This window comes from Capsella rubella, unplaced genomic scaffold, assembly GCF_000375325.1.
Source record: "Capsella rubella cultivar Monte Gargano unplaced genomic scaffold, Caprub1_0 scaffold_6, whole genome shotgun sequence".
NCBI classification, from domain to species: domain Eukaryota; kingdom Viridiplantae; phylum Streptophyta; class Magnoliopsida; order Brassicales; family Brassicaceae; genus Capsella; species Capsella rubella.
This window is the reverse complement of record NW_006238918.1, coordinates 14,560,594-14,578,483: the sequence shown is the minus strand read 5'-3', so window position 1 is coordinate 14,578,483 and position 17,890 is coordinate 14,560,594. Positions and strand designations below refer to the sequence as shown.

The 17,890-nt window shown below is 35.1% G+C and overlaps 5 protein-coding genes across 6 annotated transcripts; 2 read left to right on the top strand and 3 right to left on the bottom strand.

Annotated features, from left to right (window-relative positions):
• The first annotated feature begins 928 nt into the window (after window positions 1-928).
• LOC17883813 (cysteine-rich receptor-like protein kinase 36) lies at window positions 929-3,668 on the top strand. The gene is made up of 7 exons (XM_006289371.2): window positions 929-1,763; window positions 1,849-1,974; window positions 2,064-2,185; window positions 2,261-2,471; window positions 2,561-2,798; window positions 2,929-3,067; window positions 3,147-3,668. Exons 1-7 carry the CDS (start codon window positions 929-931, stop codon window positions 3,465-3,467), a joined length of 1,992 nt encoding a protein of 663 aa, XP_006289433.1. The 3' UTR covers window positions 3,468-3,668.
• A 351-nt stretch (window positions 3,669-4,019) lies between these two features.
• On the bottom strand, window positions 4,020-5,231 carry LOC17883224 (probable F-box protein At4g22030). The gene has a single exon (XM_006287819.1). The coding sequence runs from the start codon at window positions 5,229-5,231 to the stop codon at window positions 4,020-4,022; it is 1,212 nt and encodes a 403-aa protein (XP_006287881.1).
• Window positions 5,232-5,689: 458 nt separating this feature from the next.
• Window positions 5,690-7,310, top strand: LOC17882818 (peroxisomal membrane protein PMP22). Its single transcript, XM_006288670.2, has 7 exons — window positions 5,690-5,792; window positions 6,101-6,199; window positions 6,325-6,426; window positions 6,516-6,591; window positions 6,690-6,760; window positions 6,859-6,944; window positions 7,058-7,310. The coding sequence occupies exons 1-7, from the start codon at window positions 5,718-5,720 to the stop codon at window positions 7,116-7,118; spliced, it is 570 nt and encodes a 189-aa protein (XP_006288732.1). The 5' UTR covers window positions 5,690-5,717; the 3' UTR covers window positions 7,119-7,310.
• Window positions 7,208-10,441, bottom strand: LOC17881324 (aspartic proteinase A3). 2 transcript variants are annotated; one of them, XM_023780875.1, is made up of 13 exons: window positions 10,342-10,441; window positions 9,557-9,927; window positions 9,384-9,444; window positions 9,152-9,246; window positions 8,941-9,053; window positions 8,640-8,848; window positions 8,490-8,554; window positions 8,278-8,391; window positions 8,130-8,194; window positions 7,911-8,055; window positions 7,715-7,834; window positions 7,525-7,613; window positions 7,208-7,433 (listed from the first exon to the last, which is right to left on the bottom strand). In XM_023780875.1, exons 2-13 carry the CDS (start codon window positions 9,917-9,919, stop codon window positions 7,349-7,351), a joined length of 1,524 nt encoding a protein of 507 aa, XP_023636643.1. In that variant the 5' UTR covers window positions 9,920-9,927; window positions 10,342-10,441; the 3' UTR covers window positions 7,208-7,348. The 2 variants fall into 2 exon arrangements, with proteins under 2 accessions (XP_023636643.1, XP_023636642.1); XM_023780874.1 differs by lacking the exon at window positions 10,342-10,441 and having other exon boundaries at window positions 9,557-9,939.
• A 2,168-nt stretch (window positions 10,442-12,609) lies between these two features.
• On the bottom strand, window positions 12,610-15,707 carry LOC17884280 (WRKY transcription factor 42). The gene is made up of 6 exons (XM_006287432.2): window positions 15,191-15,707; window positions 14,957-15,055; window positions 14,299-14,448; window positions 13,831-14,199; window positions 13,619-13,732; window positions 12,610-13,503 (listed from the first exon to the last, which is right to left on the bottom strand). Exons 1-6 carry the CDS (start codon window positions 15,437-15,439, stop codon window positions 12,907-12,909), a joined length of 1,578 nt encoding a protein of 525 aa, XP_006287494.1. The 5' UTR covers window positions 15,440-15,707; the 3' UTR covers window positions 12,610-12,906.
• Between the last annotated feature and the right edge of the window lie 2,183 nt (window positions 15,708-17,890).

Sequence of the window (17,890 nt, the reverse complement as noted above, 5' to 3'; positions counted from 1 at the left end):
AAAATAAGACATTGTCTGGGTTAGTTTTTGTTTTGTTTTATGACTAAACCGGCAAGATTGTGTGCCCATAAACATATTTGATGTTCGGAACAAATTGTTAAATAATATTATCTTTAAAACATACTAATATATCTTCTAAGTAGAATTGGAAATTTAATTTTAGTTTCAGTTTTGTGTTAACTTTGGAGAATATAAAACTTAAGTGGTAGTACCGAAGTACGTAGTTTAAAAAAAAACCAAAACTTAAGTGTGGTATTTTTGAGAACTGTCCATATGATTTATATATCAACCTATTTAACTTACTTTCTATAGTTTTCTCATAAAAAAAATTAAACTACATAAGTACTTTCAAACCATATGATTTCTTTGGTTTTCTGATTTAATTTTCAATGCATATGCGTCCACGTAGACTTCCAGTCTCCGACGCTATTATTACACGAGGATTTTAATTAGTCACTAAAACCATTTTTGGTCTTCCAATTTGACTTTCATAGTTTTGAATCTTTTGATCCTTGATGACAACAATATATGAAACCCGTACTAAGTATTACGTCCCTTTTAAGTCCTCTTGGCTCTCCTCCATTCATATCAACCTTGACCTTGTCGTTTCTATATTGTTTGGAAGCGGAAACGACATCGTTCTTTCTAGTGTATAGACTCGCAATTGCCACTTAAGGCACAAGGACAAAGAAGTGTTGGACGTATCGTTTACGTAAGCATAATTGATGAAAAGAAAAGTCTTTACCTTGCCTATTACGTCACCATAAAAAGTCTGGGGTTCTCACTTGTGAAAACGATATGATAATAGAAAAGTCTCTCTTCTTGTTTGATTGATCCATCAAGAGAAAAAAAATTAACAAACCAAAGTCTGTTTATATAAGCCAAACCAAAGAAATGTTAATAATCAAACGTTAGATTGTTTATATAGATGGAAAAATCCTTTCTTTTTCACAGCCCTTGTTTTCTTATCTTCTTCATCATCGTCTTCTTAACCACCAGTGGCGTTCACACTGCCTTCATCTGCGGTGACGAAAGCTTCTCTCTAAACACAACCTATGACGAAAGCCTCAGTGCTCTATTACTTTCTCTTGCTTCAAACGTTATCAGAGAACGCGGCTTCTACAACGCTTCACTAGGTGGAGTTTACGCTCTTGCTCTTTGTCGAAAACACTACGAAGATAAAGCTTGTCAACGCTGCGTGGATAGAGTAAGTAGGAGTCTTTTAACTCAATGCCAAGGCAAAACAGAAGCATATCACTGGGATGCTGAAAACGATGCAAACGTTTCTTGTCTCGTACGTTACTCAAATGTCCATAAATTTGGTCAACTAAAGCTTGAGCAAGTTGGGAATCTTCCTCACTCGAGTATTCCACCTTCTTTGAATCTGACCCGAATCAGCCAAGAGTTTTCCGCCATGGCCAATCGAACAGTTGAGGTTGCATCCACGGCTGATGAGTCCTCTGTATTGAAGTATTATGGAGTCTCAAGTGCAGAGTTTACAGACACTCCTGAGGTTTATATGTTGATGCAATGCACACCTGATTTATCTTCCAGTGACTGTAATCTTTGTCTGAGAGAGAATGTTAGGTTTAATCAAGAACATAACCGGGACAGAGTAGGTGGAACGGTTTCACGTCCTAGTTGTTATTTCCGATGGGATTTGTACAGTTTCGTTGGAGCTTTCAATAATCTAGAGAGAGTTCCTGCACCTCCTCGACCTCCTCAACCTCCTCAACCTGCAGAAAGATCTCGAGTAAAGAAAGGTACTAGAATTGATTATCTTTTTTGCTGAAATGATGAATTGACTTCATTTGCATGGATAAAACTTGACCTTTTGGTGGTATTTAGGAAGAATTTTTCAACCATGGAGCATTGTGGTTGTGGTTGTTCCTACGGTCATCAATCTTGCCGTGTTTGTTGCTTTTGTACTTGCTTTTCACCGGATGCGGAGGAGGATTCATGCCGGAATCAACAGTGAGTTTAGTTTCAGGACTTTTGAGTATATTAGTAGAAAAGTTTTGGAGCTTTTTAATAAGGAAAAGCTTTATACTGTATATGTGCAGAAAATTCTGATTCTGATGGTCAATCTATGTTAAGTTTTGATCTTGGCATGATCTTAATTGCAACCGATGACTTCTCTCCGGAAAATAAGCTTGGGCAAGGTGGTTTTGGATCTGTCTATAAGGTAAGAATCACTAAAACTCATTTAAGCAGCTTATCAAAGTCTTTATAAGGTTCAATGATTTTACACCGTTCTCAGGGGATATTACCAAGCGGTCAAGAGATAGCGGTAAAGAGATTAGCTGGAGGTTCAGGACAAGGAGAACTAGAGTTTAAGAATGAAGTATTACTCTTGACAAGACTCCAACATAGGAATCTAGTTAAGCTTCTTGGTTTCTGTAATGAAGGAGGTGAAGAGATTCTTGTCTACGAGCATGTCCCTAATTCAAGTCTTGATCACTTCATCTTCGGTAAGCCTTCACATGAACGATGTAATGTATTCTTTTGTCACAAGTCACAACACTTTTATCAGATTAATGAACAAATATTGTCTCTGTAGACGAAGACAAACGTTGGCTTCTTACATGGGATGTGAGGTACAGAATCATAGAAGGTGTTGCAAGAGGGCTTCTTTATCTCCATGAGGATTCTCAACTGAGAATTATTCATCGAGACTTGAAGGCGAGCAATATCCTTCTAGACGCTGAGATGAGCCCTAAAGTTGCAGACTTTGGGATGGCGAGGTTGTTTAACATGGATGAGACTAGAGGAGAGACAAGCAGAGTAGTTGGAACCTAGTAAGTTTTCTCTGTTTCAGACATAAATGCTCTGTTTTTGACATGAATGCTCTGTTTTTATCAGAATCCTGCAGACATATAGAGATTCTTGGATTCAGCATCACCATTAATGTGATTATCGTTCTTGCAGCGGATATATGGCTCCAGAGTATGTAAGACACGGACAATTTTCAGGTAAATCTGATGTTTATAGCTTCGGTGTTATGCTTTTGGAAATGATAAGCGGTGAAAGAAACAAGAACTTCGAAGCAGAAGGACTTCCAGCTTTTGTAAGCTTCTTTCTTGATAACATTTTACTTATATTTTCAAAACCTTATAAGTTATAACTAACACTTTCTTTTGATTCAGGCATGGAAGAGATGGATTGAAGGAGAGCCTGAGAAAATAATCGATCCTTACTTAAACGAGCATCCGAAAAGCGAGATCATCAAGTTGATTCAGATTGGTTTGTTGTGTGTTCAAGAGAATGCAGCAAAAAGACCAACCATGAACTCTGTAATTGTGTGGCTTGCAAGAGACGGTACTTTTACAATACCTAAACCTACAGAAGCCGCTTTCGTCACTCTCCCTCTCTCAGTGACACCTGCTGATATATCCATGAATAAGCTTGAAGACAAAGATCCGTTTTTAGTGGATGAGGTCTCGATCACAGTGTTGTATCCTCGGTGAATCTTCTATTTCTTTTTCTGACCTCATATGCAAGTGTTGGATAGAGTAAGCTACAAGAAACATTGTTCTTATGAACTTGTTTGTACAAGGTGGTTTATTCGGATCATTCCGTTCAGTTTGGTTATTTCGGTATTGAAGTCTTTCACCTAACAATAACCAAATATTCAGTTTGATTCGGTTTGGTATTTTTGATGTTTGTGATTCAAGTAAATAATTATTTTTAACTATATATTTTAATCGAAAATACATGTTTACTATTGGATTAAATTTTTGTTCTACTATTGTAATATTTTTGACCACAAATTAGATTGGGTCAATTAGTTGAATAATTTCGGTTCGGTTTTGACTGAGTTTGATCATTTCGGTTCGTTAAACCATATGCTGAAGATTAAAAACAAAGATTCATGTTTCATTCAAGTTCTTGATTGAAATTTCGAGGTAAAATAAAATAATAAACTTGTTGTTGGTAACAAATAAATCAAATTAATGAATGAATTCATCTATACACAAAAAGAATGAAGAATGTACTCTCTAACAAAAAAACCCTAGGCCCTAGAAAAGCTTGCTTGCAAATTCATTTTCCTTAACTTGAGATAGATTCGATCTCTTCGCGAGATCTCTCAATTCTGATAAGCTTCTCCCTAGCTTCACCGCAACTCTTGTCTCAAACACTTCTCCGTTCTCTTTCTTCTCTGTCGATTTCATTGTTTCTTCTAACAGAGAGAAGAATCCAGCTGAGTTTCTATACATTTCAAATACCATTCCCACTTGACCACCATGTTCTAAAGTGTTGACAACCGCGGCCAAAGAAGCACAAGTTATCGCCACGATTCCAGCTAAACCGGAATCTTGACCGATAAAAACGGAGCTCACTGCTGAAACTCCGGTCAAGACTGGTCCAGAGATAGCCAAGAACCGGTTTAGCTTCAACGCCACGTTACCTAATCTCTCATAATCTTCCGCGTCTCTGGTCTTCACTACATGAGCAACTTCTCTCATCTCCGTCTCTAGCTCTTGGCTCCACCCGTTTGCAAGACCGGTTTTAGGGCTTTTCGGTTTGTTTTCCGGCCACCAAGCCGCCGGTTTAAACTCTTCCGGAAGCTTCTCGAGCATTGTTCCGATAAGAGGAAGAGGGTAAGCTTTGTCTAGAGACAAAACTCTCTTTATCGCTTCTTTAACATCTTCTTCCGTGACCTCCTCGTTTTCTCTTAGAAACTTTTCGAGTTCCACTCTCAACCTCTTGAACAGCCTCGTGGCATTCCTCTGTTCTTCAGTTAGCTGAGACGGTTGAATCTTGCTCATCAAGGCAGCGAAACCCGTTGCAGAGGTTAACAACACCGTTGAAGCTATCTTCACAGCGGTCACAGAATCTACCCCGTGAGCATTAACTGAGGCTAACCCGGCCATCAAAGCGGCGGTGAGAGTGATCATGTTGACAGAATTGAGCAACAGTGAGTTCCAGTTACTGCGTTGATCTCCAATGTTCTTGTGCATCTCAATCCTGTCCATAACTTCTTCAAGAACAACATTGAGACGCGCCCTTTGAATAGAATCAGAGGCTCTCCTCTGTTTCAACGAAAGAGGAAGACTCTCCACAAACTCAAAGCTCGGTTCTTTAACCGATAAAGTCTGTTTCTTTATTGGTATTTTCGGAATCGAGACGTTAAACTTCGGCAGTTTTGGGATGGAGACTGCGGCTTTAGGTCTCGAACAAGAAGTAGAAGTAGACGAAAGAACTAATCTTGATACTTGTAACGAAGCCATAAGTGTTTAGAAAAAAAGATGTAGCAATATGATGATTCTTGATTGGTTTTGCTACGTTGGTTTCTTGAAATCTCTCAAAGGAGCTTTTGTGATTGTGTTTGATGAATGAAGAGAGGTGTTATGTGTGTGTGGTATATATAAGTTTTGAGATGATAGGCATAAAACAAAACAAAGAAAATTAAAGGAATTGAATTGACCAAAGAGAGAAGAAAGTTTTGACCAAAGACCACATAATTAATGAATTTTGTTAGGTTTTGATTGTTTCTCCTGTGACGGTTTTGGTCTAACCGTAAAGCCTCCCAATTTTACCCGCCATCCTCCTTAGAACGAGTCTTAATTTCTCTTAAACCGGATCGGTTTATTTTGGTTTGTTTAGTCGTCTGTATTTTGGACTCAAACCGGTTCGGTTTTGTTTTGTAATCATTTGGTACAAAGCACTTAGAGAGAATGTAATCAATCAATCAGCACAGAGAAAAATCCAAAAAAATGGGATCTTCACCGAAGAAGACGACTCTGCAAAAGTACCTGTCAGAGCTTCAACAACATCCTTTAAGAACAAAGGTTCGAGCTTTTTCTTCTCTTCTTTGTTGTGATTTGAAAATTTGATTAATTGGGAAGTGGGTTATGTGGTTTCGTTTATTTGAGATTAGTTTACTCATCATCGATTGAGTGATGATGGTGTTGTTTTTGATTAAAAGTTTGTGTTTTTAACCTAACCCAGTTATTATAATTAATCCGATTAAGTGAGAGTATCATTTGTGATTTTTAAATAGCTCGTTGACATTTTCTTTTATGATTAGTTGGAACTCATGTGAATGATTCTAGGTTTTGTTTTTTTAATTAATGAATTTGGAGTCTGTGATTTGTAGGCCATTACTGCTGGAGTGTTGTCTGGTCTTAGTGATGTTGTATCGCAGAAACTCTCTGGCATACAGAAGATTCAGCTGAGAAGGGTTCTTCTCAAAGTGGTATAAAGCTTGAATCTTTCTCTTGTAGAACCTCCAGTTTCAAGCCAATCCTTGCTTCATTCGATAATTCAAGATGGAGTATGTGAATTGTTTGCTCATTTGGGTTCTCTCGGTTTCTTTAACAGGTATTTGCGGGTGGTTTTCTCGGACCAGCGGGGCATTTCTTTCATACATATCTAGATAAGGTTTTTAAAGGGAAGAAAGACACAAAGACTGTGGCAAAGAAGGTAAAGTTTATCCAATATCTTTAGATGATTTGTTATCTTTAAGATTGGTTTATGCTAAATGGTCTGTCTGAATGTAAAATGTTTGGTAGGTAATTTTGGAACAACTGACATTGTCACCAGTGAACCATTTGCTTTTTATGATCTATTATGGAGTAGTCATTGAAAGTAAGTTCCTCCTTCTTTCACTCCGTTTGTAAAATCGTAATTGTTGTGAATGGTGTTAAGAGTTCTTGATAACAATTCTGCAACGTTGAGTGAAACAGGAGGTCCCTGGAACCTTGTTAGAGAAAGGATCAAGAAGACTTACCCGACTGTCCAACTTACAGCATGGACGGTAAGTGAGAGATATTTATTTAGTTCATGTCCTTTATTAAAAGAATTTGATCCACAAGCAGAATTGCTGGATGATTGGTTCTATGATATTATTTACAGTTTTTCCCGGTGGTGGGATGGATAAACTACAAGTATGTGCCACTTCACTTTCGGGTCATCTTGCACAGCGTCGTCGCATTCTTTTGGTAAGACAATGATTCATTTGCTGCAGCTTCCCTCACAATGTTTTCATTCTTGTTGTTGTTACTCAATTGAAACTTCTTTGGAATCTCAACATTCTTCTTCTTTTGTTTTTCAGGGGAATTTTCCTGACCCTGCGAGCGAGGTCAACAACACTGGCTTTGGCAAAGGCTAAGTGATTGGTGAAGCAAATCTATCAAGAGAAAACTCAATCCTTGGGCTCATTATAATCTCTTAGTTACTCTGTAAGTTAAGCAAATCAAACAGCTGAAACCAAATAAAAATTTGTATTAGGATGATACCAGTCTAGGATAACAATATGTTTTAAGTTATTACAACATTTTCAGATTTTGTCTAAAACACATTCACAAACATCATATAAAAAAGGGTATTAAAGAAGAGATCTTGTTTAAGCAGCTTTGGCAAATCCAACTCTTGCTTTCCCGTAATCAAACACAGTGTGATATGGTCCCATAAAGATATCACCCAAGATCCTGCAATTTTTTTGCAGCAGGACAAAATTTTGAGTAAAGCAATTTGAGTTTTTTTTGGTTAGTGTAGATTGGATTTGTAGATGATAGTTACCAGAGAGGTCCACGAGGTGGAGGGATGTCCATGGCTGTGAAACCGCTAGTGCACTGAGTCTCAACTCCTTCCCCAATCTTGAATATATACTGATCGATTGAAAAAGAAGCAAAAAGACTTCTATTAATCTCTTTATGATGATACTGGTAAACTGAAAAATCAAAGGTTCTATTTTGATGAGAGTAGTTACATCTTGAGGAGAGAGATCAAAGGTTCTGCCACCAATTGTGAATGAGACTATAGGCATCGACGAAACCTTCTCACAGTTGACTGCTGATTGTTGGTTCTGGGTTGGTATATGGTCACATAGCTAAAAGATTTGACAGAGAATAGAGTTTTAGCATGTGTATGTCCAAAATAAGGCTTTAATACACTCTCATACTCACCTCAGCAGCATAAGCGAGTATGCGTTCTTGTGTCTTATTCTGAGTCAATTCGCTCTCCATCCATACGGCTGCCATTTCGCAGGCACTGCACATCGCTTGGTTTAGAAGACCTGATGCATCATCTACAACTGACTCAATCCCCATACTGCAGACAAAACATGAAGCAGTTTTAAGTTTGATGTCTGAAATAGTTTCTGCTTAGATTATGTCAGTACTAACCTCACACTGTGTGTACCGTCATAAGCACAGACTCCAATTTGTGAGCATACTTTCTTAGGATCCCCCTGCATGTCAAATGATGTAAAATTCAAGATTGTATTGCTAATAAGTAGACAAGTGTGTAAGTGTCATGAACAGTTCTTCCAACCTGAGCTAGAAGAGAATTCAACATGGTTTTCCCGTATTGATCCACCACGGCCTTGCATTCACGGCTTACGATTCCTTGAGCTCCAATCGCATGATTGATCATCGTGATGACAGTCTAAACAGGGAAAATGCAAAAGCAGATAGAACTATTCAGCATGTTTCAGGTGATAAACATTGCACAATCTACACAAATTTCAGCAAATTCTTTCTCACCGATGGACCGGTGAGCAGAGAAGTTCCGGAATCAGCAATGGCAGAGCAACCTTTAGCACAATATCCTGAATAACATAGAAACTCAGATGTCAAATTATGTTTGAAGGACTCATTCATGTTGAAACTGAAACATCTCAAAAGGTTACTAACCAGTTGGTTTGCCAGCAATTTGGAGATCACCCATGTCAAACTGCCAGTAACCTTTATGTGTCACTGGAACATAAGTATGCTCTCCTTTGAAGTGCTTTGGGTCAACTCCACCAAAAACTATCTCACCACCTTCTGGATCTTGCGGGTTACGGTTAAGCCAGAACGAAAAAATCGGTTCCTTAACCAGACCTTTTTCCACCATGTTATACCTATACACATCATATAAGTACATCATTTCATAATTCAGATTGCACAACAGTTCTTTATCATAGAAAGGATCAAAGAGAGCATGTTTTCATACCAAACCGGAGTTGAGTTTCCTACAGAAATCTCTTTGAAACCCAAACCGAGGATACCATCAAACTTTGCCAACAAGAATGTAATACCAGGCTCGCTAGTAGCCTCTATGAATTCCTGTGGTGATATTAGATGTAGCAGTAAGATATGAATACCAAGAAACAATAAACTCGCCAGAATATACTGAGATATATAAGCAGATGAATCAAGTTTACCTGCTCCTTGACAACAAGATCACCAACTTTAACATCATCATTGCTAAAGTAACCAGCAATAGCACCTGTTCCATAGCGGATTGATGCGGGTTTTCCTGTGTTTTCAATGAATTTTTATTGTCAAAATCTATCTGGAATGAGAAGACTTGTGCTAAACGTAACCCTTTCTTGAAAAGTTATCAAGAAACATCAAAAGTATCGATGTATAACAAGATGAACAGAGAGAACACACCGTTCTTTCTGTATGTTGATGACTGGCTAGCCTTGTACTTCGTGTGAAAATAACAAGCAACCTGAAAAACATTAAACAGAGATATTTTGTTTTGTTATCTGATGATGAATGATACAATTACATTGTCACAATTAGTATGCATTCTTAAGAACAAAATAACCACTAACGCTTACCGATAAGTAACATTTGGTAGATGGTATCCAAAGATTGGAGCTACCGGTATCAAAGATCACAGTGAACTTCTGAGGTGGAGTACCAATGGTAATGTCACCATAGTATTGAGCATCCAAATAATTCTTCAGAGGAACCATATCCGCATTAGCACCGTTTAGGCGAAAATGGTCTTTGGGAGACCAAGACCCTCCTCGGTTTTTCAAAAAAAGCTGAGAAGCTAGCCTGTTGCTCCGGTCTAGTTTCCTCTTCTTCAATCCAATTCTAATCGTTCCATCACCGTTTCGCTCACACGAGGAAGTGGATATAAGGATCAAACATGAAAGCAAGAACACTAGCAAGAAGGATTGGAACCTAGTTCCCATTTTTTTACCTATCATCAGAAAAACAATCTCACATTAAATAAAATCCTAGTTAGTTGTTACAAAAATTTCAAGCCAATATAAAATGTAAAAGTGAAAAGGTTTGAGTACCAAAAAATGTCAGATATAAACTATATACAGTAAGTCCCCACAGCAGAATCAAATAAACTCAGATTCAATCACCAAATATTACTTCCAATCAAATCTTCAGGTAAAGATCAAATGAAACATAAGAGTAACAACTGAGGAATCACAAAAGTAACAAAAGATTCACCAAATTTTCTTGCTGTCCTACAATAGAAATTCTAAAAAAACATAGTAACAAACAGAAGAAATTGAATGTTTCGACAGTTCCTACAAATTCTAGAGAAAGAAAGAAAAGAAAAATGGGAAAATAGCAAAGAAGTAAAAGAAGGAACACTCACAGAGAAAATGTGAGTAGAGAGATTCTTGAAAAGCTTTAAGTTAACAAGACGAGGAAGAATGGTGCAGGGGTTTATATTTATACGTAAATGACTTAAAAGAGAGAAACTCTCAAGAAAACACACAATAAAGTTAAACTTTTCTACTGTCAATATCAATTTAATTGAAAATAAATTTAGTTGTTGCTTGCCAGTTAAAATTTTCAGAAGTATATGAAGGTATTAAATATTTTTAAAAAGTTTTTTAGATATGAGTTAGATTCATAAGCAAGCGTCACGTTTATGTAACCTTGCTTGCCATGCATGGACCCGGACAGTTCAGCAAAATCCGTTTTGTATGTTTTCATGGAAAAAAGTTATATTCTTTTGTTTTCACTCAAAATCTGTCGACCCTTTGGAGTATATCTTATTTTCATTAATTTATGTAAAAGTTCAAAATAATTTGCATAAACTAAAGGATATATGACATCTAGTGACTATAAAAGTTTACTTTTCGATTTCTCTTTGAGTACATAGTTATGACCTATTATGATATCTTGGTTAAGTCTTGTTTAAGTTCAACATCAAACTCATTCTATTTGAAGTGTGCAAGGAAGAACCTTATATATGTCTCTTTCCAAAATAAAGAACCTTATATTATATGTATTCATTTCTCTTACTCAACTCAAATTTTAACATAATTGGTACTAATATTAGGTAAAAATCTAGAAATAATACTAAAAGTTTTAAATTATCATTTTAAGTTTAATCTTTCATTATTTTGAAATAGATACTGACAGTAAAAAAACTAGATCGAACAAATCAATTATAAATGTATATGCTAATTCAATTAAATTATTATGCTTTGCAAATCAAATGCATCCGCTGATTAGGGGGTTTGCTTCGCATTAGGTACGCTTCACGTTGAACCCATGCTTGCTTGGGTCCGGCATTGCAATATTTATCATTTTATGAACACAGTAACGTCTTTATATTAAACGTTGTCACCCTAATAATATTACCATTTCTATGTTGATTCATACCTTACAGAAAAATTATCGAAATGAATCCAAAAAACATGTATATAATTATATATTCACAAGAATATGTGGAAACTTTTTAACAAGAAAAAGGGTATAAGTTAACAGATGTTTTTGTAAAAATAAAGAATAATACAGAAAAGATGGTTTGTTTGATTGGTGTTTGCTGCAAATGGAAAACATAAGGTTGCTTTGATTTGTAGCACAAGCAAACGTCTTCACGTTGTTGACGCTGCGTTTGGGACCCCATACACACGACACGTTTCCTTAACGTTTCTCTCAACTTCTCATAATTACTTATTTAACCCCATATAATTAGTGTCTTAATAACTACTCTTATAAGATTTGTCCCAAAAAAAAAAAAACTACTCTTGTGTTTGTGAATGATGTGAGTATGAATGTTTAGAAAAAAATATGATTAAATTCTTAGGATAATAATGTTACATGATATATCGATATATAGGAATAATGACTATCTTTACCTTATAAAAGAACCAAACAAATGAAGTTTAGATATCATAGGTTTCTATTTGAATATGGGCTCACTCTTCACTTTCCCAAAGTCCAGTCCAGTCCAATCGTGACTCTTAAACTACTGTATATATTTAACCAATCTTTGAAAAAATGCTGACACTTAGTGATAAATTGATAACATCTTGCAAAAATGTTTTCACCAATCTTGAGCTAAAAGTAAGTATGTTTAGAGAAAAATTATTATTAAACTGTTACAGGATAAAGTTACATGATATTCGATATATATAGGAATGATGACTAAAGCCAATTTCATAAATTAAGATAAATTTAAATGTAAATAACATTTTTTAGATAAAAGATAAATTTCTTAAACTATAGTTTTTAGATTTTTGTAGATGTTCATGTTTTTTCATATATTTGGGCATTATCTCGATCGTCGATCTCTTGGTAATTTCTGGTTCTCTATCTCTCAAAACTTAGACCAAATTTTAGTCTGAGCATCAAATGTTAAACTCTTGCTCCATTTTATGCTTACAATAGTTCGAGGATGTTATTTATACATTGATCAGTCCATCCTAGACCTTTGTAACACAAAATTCGTTCTTCGCATAGGATTCACATATATACCAAAAATGTTATAATTGAGATCTGATCAAGGTTACCAGAACAAATCCAAAAACTTCAATCTATCGGTGAGTATCATGTTTCCAGACTATCTATGACTGCAAGTTGTAACTTGTATTAGTCTAAGTGACACAACTGCACAAGACATATTGAATTGTTTCACAAAGGCACATAGACGGGTCTACGATTTTATAGTCCAAGATGCGTATTTGACTTCATAAGAAGTCATTGCTTTCGGAAAAATTTAAGCAATCTATGTCCTGAACATAATAGTCGATCATACACAACGAATGAGATATAAAAAATTTGCTCTCAAGACTCATTGTTGTTCAGGAAAGAAAGAAAAAAAAAAAGAAGCCGTGACTAAAAATCAAAAGTTAAAAAGAAAAAAAAAACCAAAAAAAAAATCAACCAATAAAAAAGGAACTAACTAAAACATATAAAGAAAATGTTATTGTCCGTTGCTCGTCGTAACGTTACTGTTATTGCTGCTCCCATTATTCTGCTGATTATTCGAACCATTGATGATAGACGTTATGGCTGCAGCCAGAGCCGCTGCAAAGTTTGGATTCGAGGCGATGGCTGCAGTAGCGGCACTAACGCTCTCGCCAGCGTTTAGCGACTGAGACGGCATATGCAATCCTGAGAACTTAGACTGTTGGTTGTAATACAAAGCTTGACCCATCATTTGAGGCAAAACCGATTGGTTCAACTCCGCGAAACCAGACCGTTGAGAGAATTGCATCAACGGGTTATTGGTTAAATTATTACCGTTTGGTGACTCTGTGAGGTCTAATGTAATGGTTGGGAACGGTGCAGATGCTGAGATAGTGGCCATGCTTGAGGAACATGGTAACATTGTTCGAGCCAATAGATTTGTTGGGTTCATTAAACCGTCTTGGCTTGACATGGTGGAGCCTGAGAGAAGCATGCTTGCTGCTGCAGTTGTGGTCGAGGCCATACTCATAGCTGCTGGAGGTAATGGATGGTTATGGTTTCCTTCATAGGTTGTTATGAGAATGGTTCTGTCTTCCGCACAACGTTGCACCTATAGGGTTTATCATTACTTCGTTAGAACTTAGAACATATTTTATACTCTTTATTTAAACCTAATACATATTAGTTGTTTGAAATGTTTACAAATGTATGGTTAGATAGCGTACTTGCTTGCGAACGGGGCATCCATTGACCATTGTGCAACGGTAATAAGCTCGAGGGCACGGGTTTCCTTTCGCCATTTTCTGTCCGTATTTTCTCCATTGACATCCATCGCTTAACTGTAAAAACAATGTCATTGAGGTTAATTAGTCATTAGAGATACAAATCTTTATATATATATAGTCTAGAAAGAGAGGTTAACTAGTTATATAGATACCATTGGGGCTTCGGATCGAGCGCGAACGGAGACACGAGCTTTACGCATGGTGGCTTCGGCGGTTGATTGCTCGATAACATTGTTATTTCCATTGCCATTGCTGGAGGACGCGTGGTGTTTAGGAACTTTGTTAGGGGTTCTCCAGCCGTTGGATTCGGTTTCAGGGCTTTCTTCTCTTGCAAGCGCTCTCTTTCCATTTTGACGTGGGCTAGATTTCTCTAGAAGCGATGGAGGAGATCCTGACCGAACAGTAGTCCTCTCCTCGGACGATGCTTCATCAGATGGCGGTCCCAAATCGATAAACTGTCTTGGAACCATTTCGGGCACTTCATGTCGGCTCTTGGCATTGTCTTTGTTCTCGGTCGTAGCCTAATGAATCAAGAGTTACGTTTAAAACCATAGTTAATACTATAGTTGTCAGAAATGTTAAATAAATAAAAGATTATGAGGAATTAGAGTGTTAATTACCAGGTGATGATGATCTTCTTCTTGTTGCCTCATGACAGCAACAAGTTGCATCTGCAAGGAGTTGAAGTTCTTGGTTGTTTGACTTAGCATTTCCTTTAGTCTTTGGTTATCTTCACTCGCCTTCTTTAGCTCTTCTCGAAGTTGTACGTTCTTCATTTTATCAAACAAAATCATATATACATTAATGTAATTTTTTTTTTAAATGAAGTTTTATATAAACAAGTAAAAGTAAATCCCTCTAACATATCTTATCTTACGTACCAAAACAAACGAAAAAGTAAAACTAGCAATAGATTGTCAAAGTCTATGAAAACGGCATGTTTTCATTATGCTAAATCTTAAGAGAAGAAAAACAATTTGTAGCGAAATTAAAAAAAAAAATACATATTCATTTTTTGGATTAAATGGGGAAAATAAAGATTAACGGTAATAAAATCTTCAAGATTTAGCTAGTACAAAAGTATTACCGTTAAATTTGATTGATTTTAGACAATCTATGATCTTGTTAGATTTTGCAATCTATTTATCTTTTGTTCGTTTTCGTACAACGGTACAATCATTAATAAATGAGTTATTACTTGTTATTAAATTTTTATATTTTTTTTATCATTGAAGAAAAAAAAAAAAGAGCTGTATAGGAATTGAATAATAAGTGTACCTCACACTTTGTACGTTTCTCTTCCATATCCACAGACAACCCATCATCCACCATTGACTCGTCGCTTCCCGTATTCGCAGTTAGAAGATTTAGTCCAATCTGCATTTACAATTTTCATTGAAATTTTCATGAATAAAATTGTTATTTATAACTTAACAAAATAAATGATGGGAGAATTATAAGAAAAATAAAAATAAAATTAAGATTAGAATGAAGTAATCAAACTATACTTACATTGATATGATCAGTAGAACGATCGTCATGATGATCATCAACACGTGAATTGATCTCCCTTTTGACATGAACCATATGAGTCTCATCGTCGGTGATAATGTTTTGTTCATCACGTGCAACCCTATCTCTCTTCTCCGCTGATCTGAAAAAGTCAACCTCATCAACCACCGCCCGATGATGCTGCTGCTCATCAGACTGCTTGGTATTGTCACGTGGACCTCCTCCAAGACTCACCGGAAAACGAAACATCTCTCTCTCTCTATCTAAAGATATCTCAACAAGATCTTGATAGATAACTTAGGTTGTGTCTCTTTTGTTAAAAAGTACGTACGGATAAAGATTTGCTTTCTTGATGTTAGTAATCTCGAATTCCCGAAACCCTAGTTAAAAAAGAAAAAGAAGAGAGGATATGTAACTTAGCCGGATCGGATAAGAAAAGGTACTACGTACGTATCTAATTAAGAATCCTTCTCTATATATCTAGAAGAGTGTGTGTTTTGTGTGCGAGTGATTGTTCCGTACCATATCTAATGATCTCCATATATAGAGAGGTGAAGAAGAAGATATCTTAGAAGAAAGAGAAAGAGAAGATACTTTGTCGAGTATGTGGTTAGAGACGAAGATAGAGAACCAGATGCTTCGGCTACAAAAAGGGTTTTGACGTGGACTCAGATATTGTCAATTTTTTCATACTTATACTTAAATATAATTATTTTCTCTCGTATTTTTTCAATAATAAAGACAATATTGTTTATATGTGTCTATATTTGTTTTATGTATCGTTCCTTCTAGTTAATATAATATCGGTTTCAATTTGGATTCTCGTGGGAAAGATATTTGTGGAGATTTGTTTTTTGTTCGTTTTTCGTCAGTGTCGACGTCACTTGTCTCTACATAGATCCATATTATATTTAAGTATCATACGACGACCAAACCATTTTGTATTATGTTAGACCTGTCATTGCTGTTTCTTGTCAACGATGAGCTATGGTTTATTAGTTAAGGACGTTTTATTGGTTTCTTTAATATTGCCACCCCTTGCTAGTACGAATATTTTTGAAGAAGAACTAAGCTAAATGAATATGGCAGCAGAATAGTAAAACACAACCAAAATATTTTTGTTTGAGGTCAGCAAAATATCTATGTCACTTTAGAAGTTAGGTGTTATCAGAAAAATTAAAGAGCAAAGTCAAACATAAAATGAATGGTAATGAATCAAAAAATTATTAGGAAACACAAAAATCCACAATAAATTTGAAGATAAAATTAATTGAAAACAATCATCATAACATTATTTATTTATAACATATAAGTCAAAGTCATTTTCCTAATTAATAGTTAACTGTTAGGTTAGTTCATATACCCTATTCATTATCAAAATATACATAGAAACCGAAACGGTTGTTTAAACAGAATGATTAGAAACACAAAAGTAAATTAACTATTAAACAGAAAATATAAAGAGCATTTTCATTACACTTTCACAATGAGAAATAGCTAAATAAAATCGAGTAAGTAAATTTTAAGAGGTAAGTCTATATTGTTATGTGGATTTTTTTATTTAATTTTGGTTAAAAGGGTTTAGTTAGCAACATGTGGATTACGATTAAGAAAAAAAAACTTAAGAAAAACAAATACTGACCAATCTAGTCTACTGCAATAATCTTTTTCTAAAAAAAGCACTTTAATCTACGAAATTTGTTCAAAGACTTTGTCCTAATTAGTAAAACTTTAATCCTTGGTTGATCAAGTCAATATATGAGATTTGTAGAAGAAAAAAAATAAATTCTATTTTTAGGGAAGAATTCTTTGCAACCAATTCTTTTTATAGATAACAGACAAATTATTGGATTTTTACTATTTTCTTGACTAAATTAGTATATTTTTCTTTTTCCAAATTTTCAATAAGAAAGACTTTTGACTTGTTCATAGAATTAATAGATCATCAGAAAATAGAAAATGAATCTCACCGATCGCAATTCAAACGCCGCTTCCCACGTGATTGAAATTATTAGAAGCATCGTTTCTATTTAATGCTTAAAAACATGTTAAACAAATCACATAAACTCAAACACATGTACGACATTTTGTTGGATTTTGTTAAGACTTGATACATTGTATGTGCTACCTAAACATGTGTTTAGATATACCAGAATATAAACAATTTAACTGTTGAAAAATTCATCATATAAATCGAAAGACTAAGATTTGAGTTTTTCTCTTTGATAGTTAAGGTTAATCATAACTAGTCTATGTTTAAGTCTTAATAGACTTTAATGCTTAAAAACATGTTAAATGTAAATCACATGAACTTAAAACATGTACGAGATTTTGTTAAAATTTTGTTGAGACTCGATACACTGTATATATCACCTAAACATGTGTTTATATATATCAAATATATATATATATATATCAAAATATAAATAATTTAATATATAGTTGAAAGATTCATCTTATATATAAATCGAATGACCAAGGACGTTCAAGTTTTTCTCTTTGATAAGTTTAATCATATGTTGAAGTCTTAATATACTTTATTTGTTTATGGATTTTAACTGGATTATTATTTTATTTTTTTGACAAAATAATAATTCAAGCATAATCGAAATTGACATTAATAACACCAATTAATATAGGTAAATGAAATTACAATATGAAACGATAAAAAAAGGTAGTTAAAATGGTCTGTGGATTAAA

Coding starts and splice junctions, on each gene's coding strand:
- LOC17883813 (XM_006289371.2), top strand. CDS start 929: ATGGAAAAATCCTTTCTTTTTCACAGCCCTTGTTTTCTTATCTTCTTC. Junction 1,975..2,063: donor GATTCATGCCGGAATCAACA/GTGAGTTTAGTT, acceptor GTATATGTGCAG/AAAATTCTGATTCTGATGGT. Junction 2,186..2,260: donor GTTTTGGATCTGTCTATAAG/GTAAGAATCACT, acceptor CACCGTTCTCAG/GGGATATTACCAAGCGGTCA.
- LOC17883224 (XM_006287819.1), bottom strand. CDS start 5,231: ATGGCTTCGTTACAAGTATCAAGATTAGTTCTTTCGTCTACTTCTACT.
- LOC17882818 (XM_006288670.2), top strand. CDS start 5,718: ATGGGATCTTCACCGAAGAAGACGACTCTGCAAAAGTACCTGTCAGAG. Junction 6,200..6,324: donor GAAGGGTTCTTCTCAAAGTG/GTATAAAGCTTG, acceptor TTTCTTTAACAG/GTATTTGCGGGTGGTTTTCT. Junction 6,945..7,057: donor AGCGTCGTCGCATTCTTTTG/GTAAGACAATGA, acceptor TTTGTTTTTCAG/GGGAATTTTCCTGACCCTGC.
- LOC17881324 (XM_023780874.1), bottom strand. CDS start 9,934: ATGATAGGTAAAAAAATGGGAACTAGGTTCCAATCCTTCTTGCTAGTG. Junction 8,555..8,639: donor AATTGCTGGCAAACCAACTG/GTTAGTAACCTT, acceptor TATGTTATTCAG/GATATTGTGCTAAAGGTTGC. Junction 7,835..7,910: donor TACTCGCTTATGCTGCTGAG/GTGAGTATGAGA, acceptor CAAATCTTTTAG/CTATGTGACCATATACCAAC.
- LOC17884280 (XM_006287432.2), bottom strand. CDS start 15,439: ATGTTTCGTTTTCCGGTGAGTCTTGGAGGAGGTCCACGTGACAATACC. Junction 14,449..14,956: donor AGAAACGTACAAAGTGTGAG/GTACACTTATTA, acceptor GATAAAATGAAG/AACGTACAACTTCGAGAAGA. Junction 13,733..13,830: donor CTCGATCCGAAGCCCCAATG/GTATCTATATAA, acceptor TTGTTTTTACAG/TTAAGCGATGGATGTCAATG.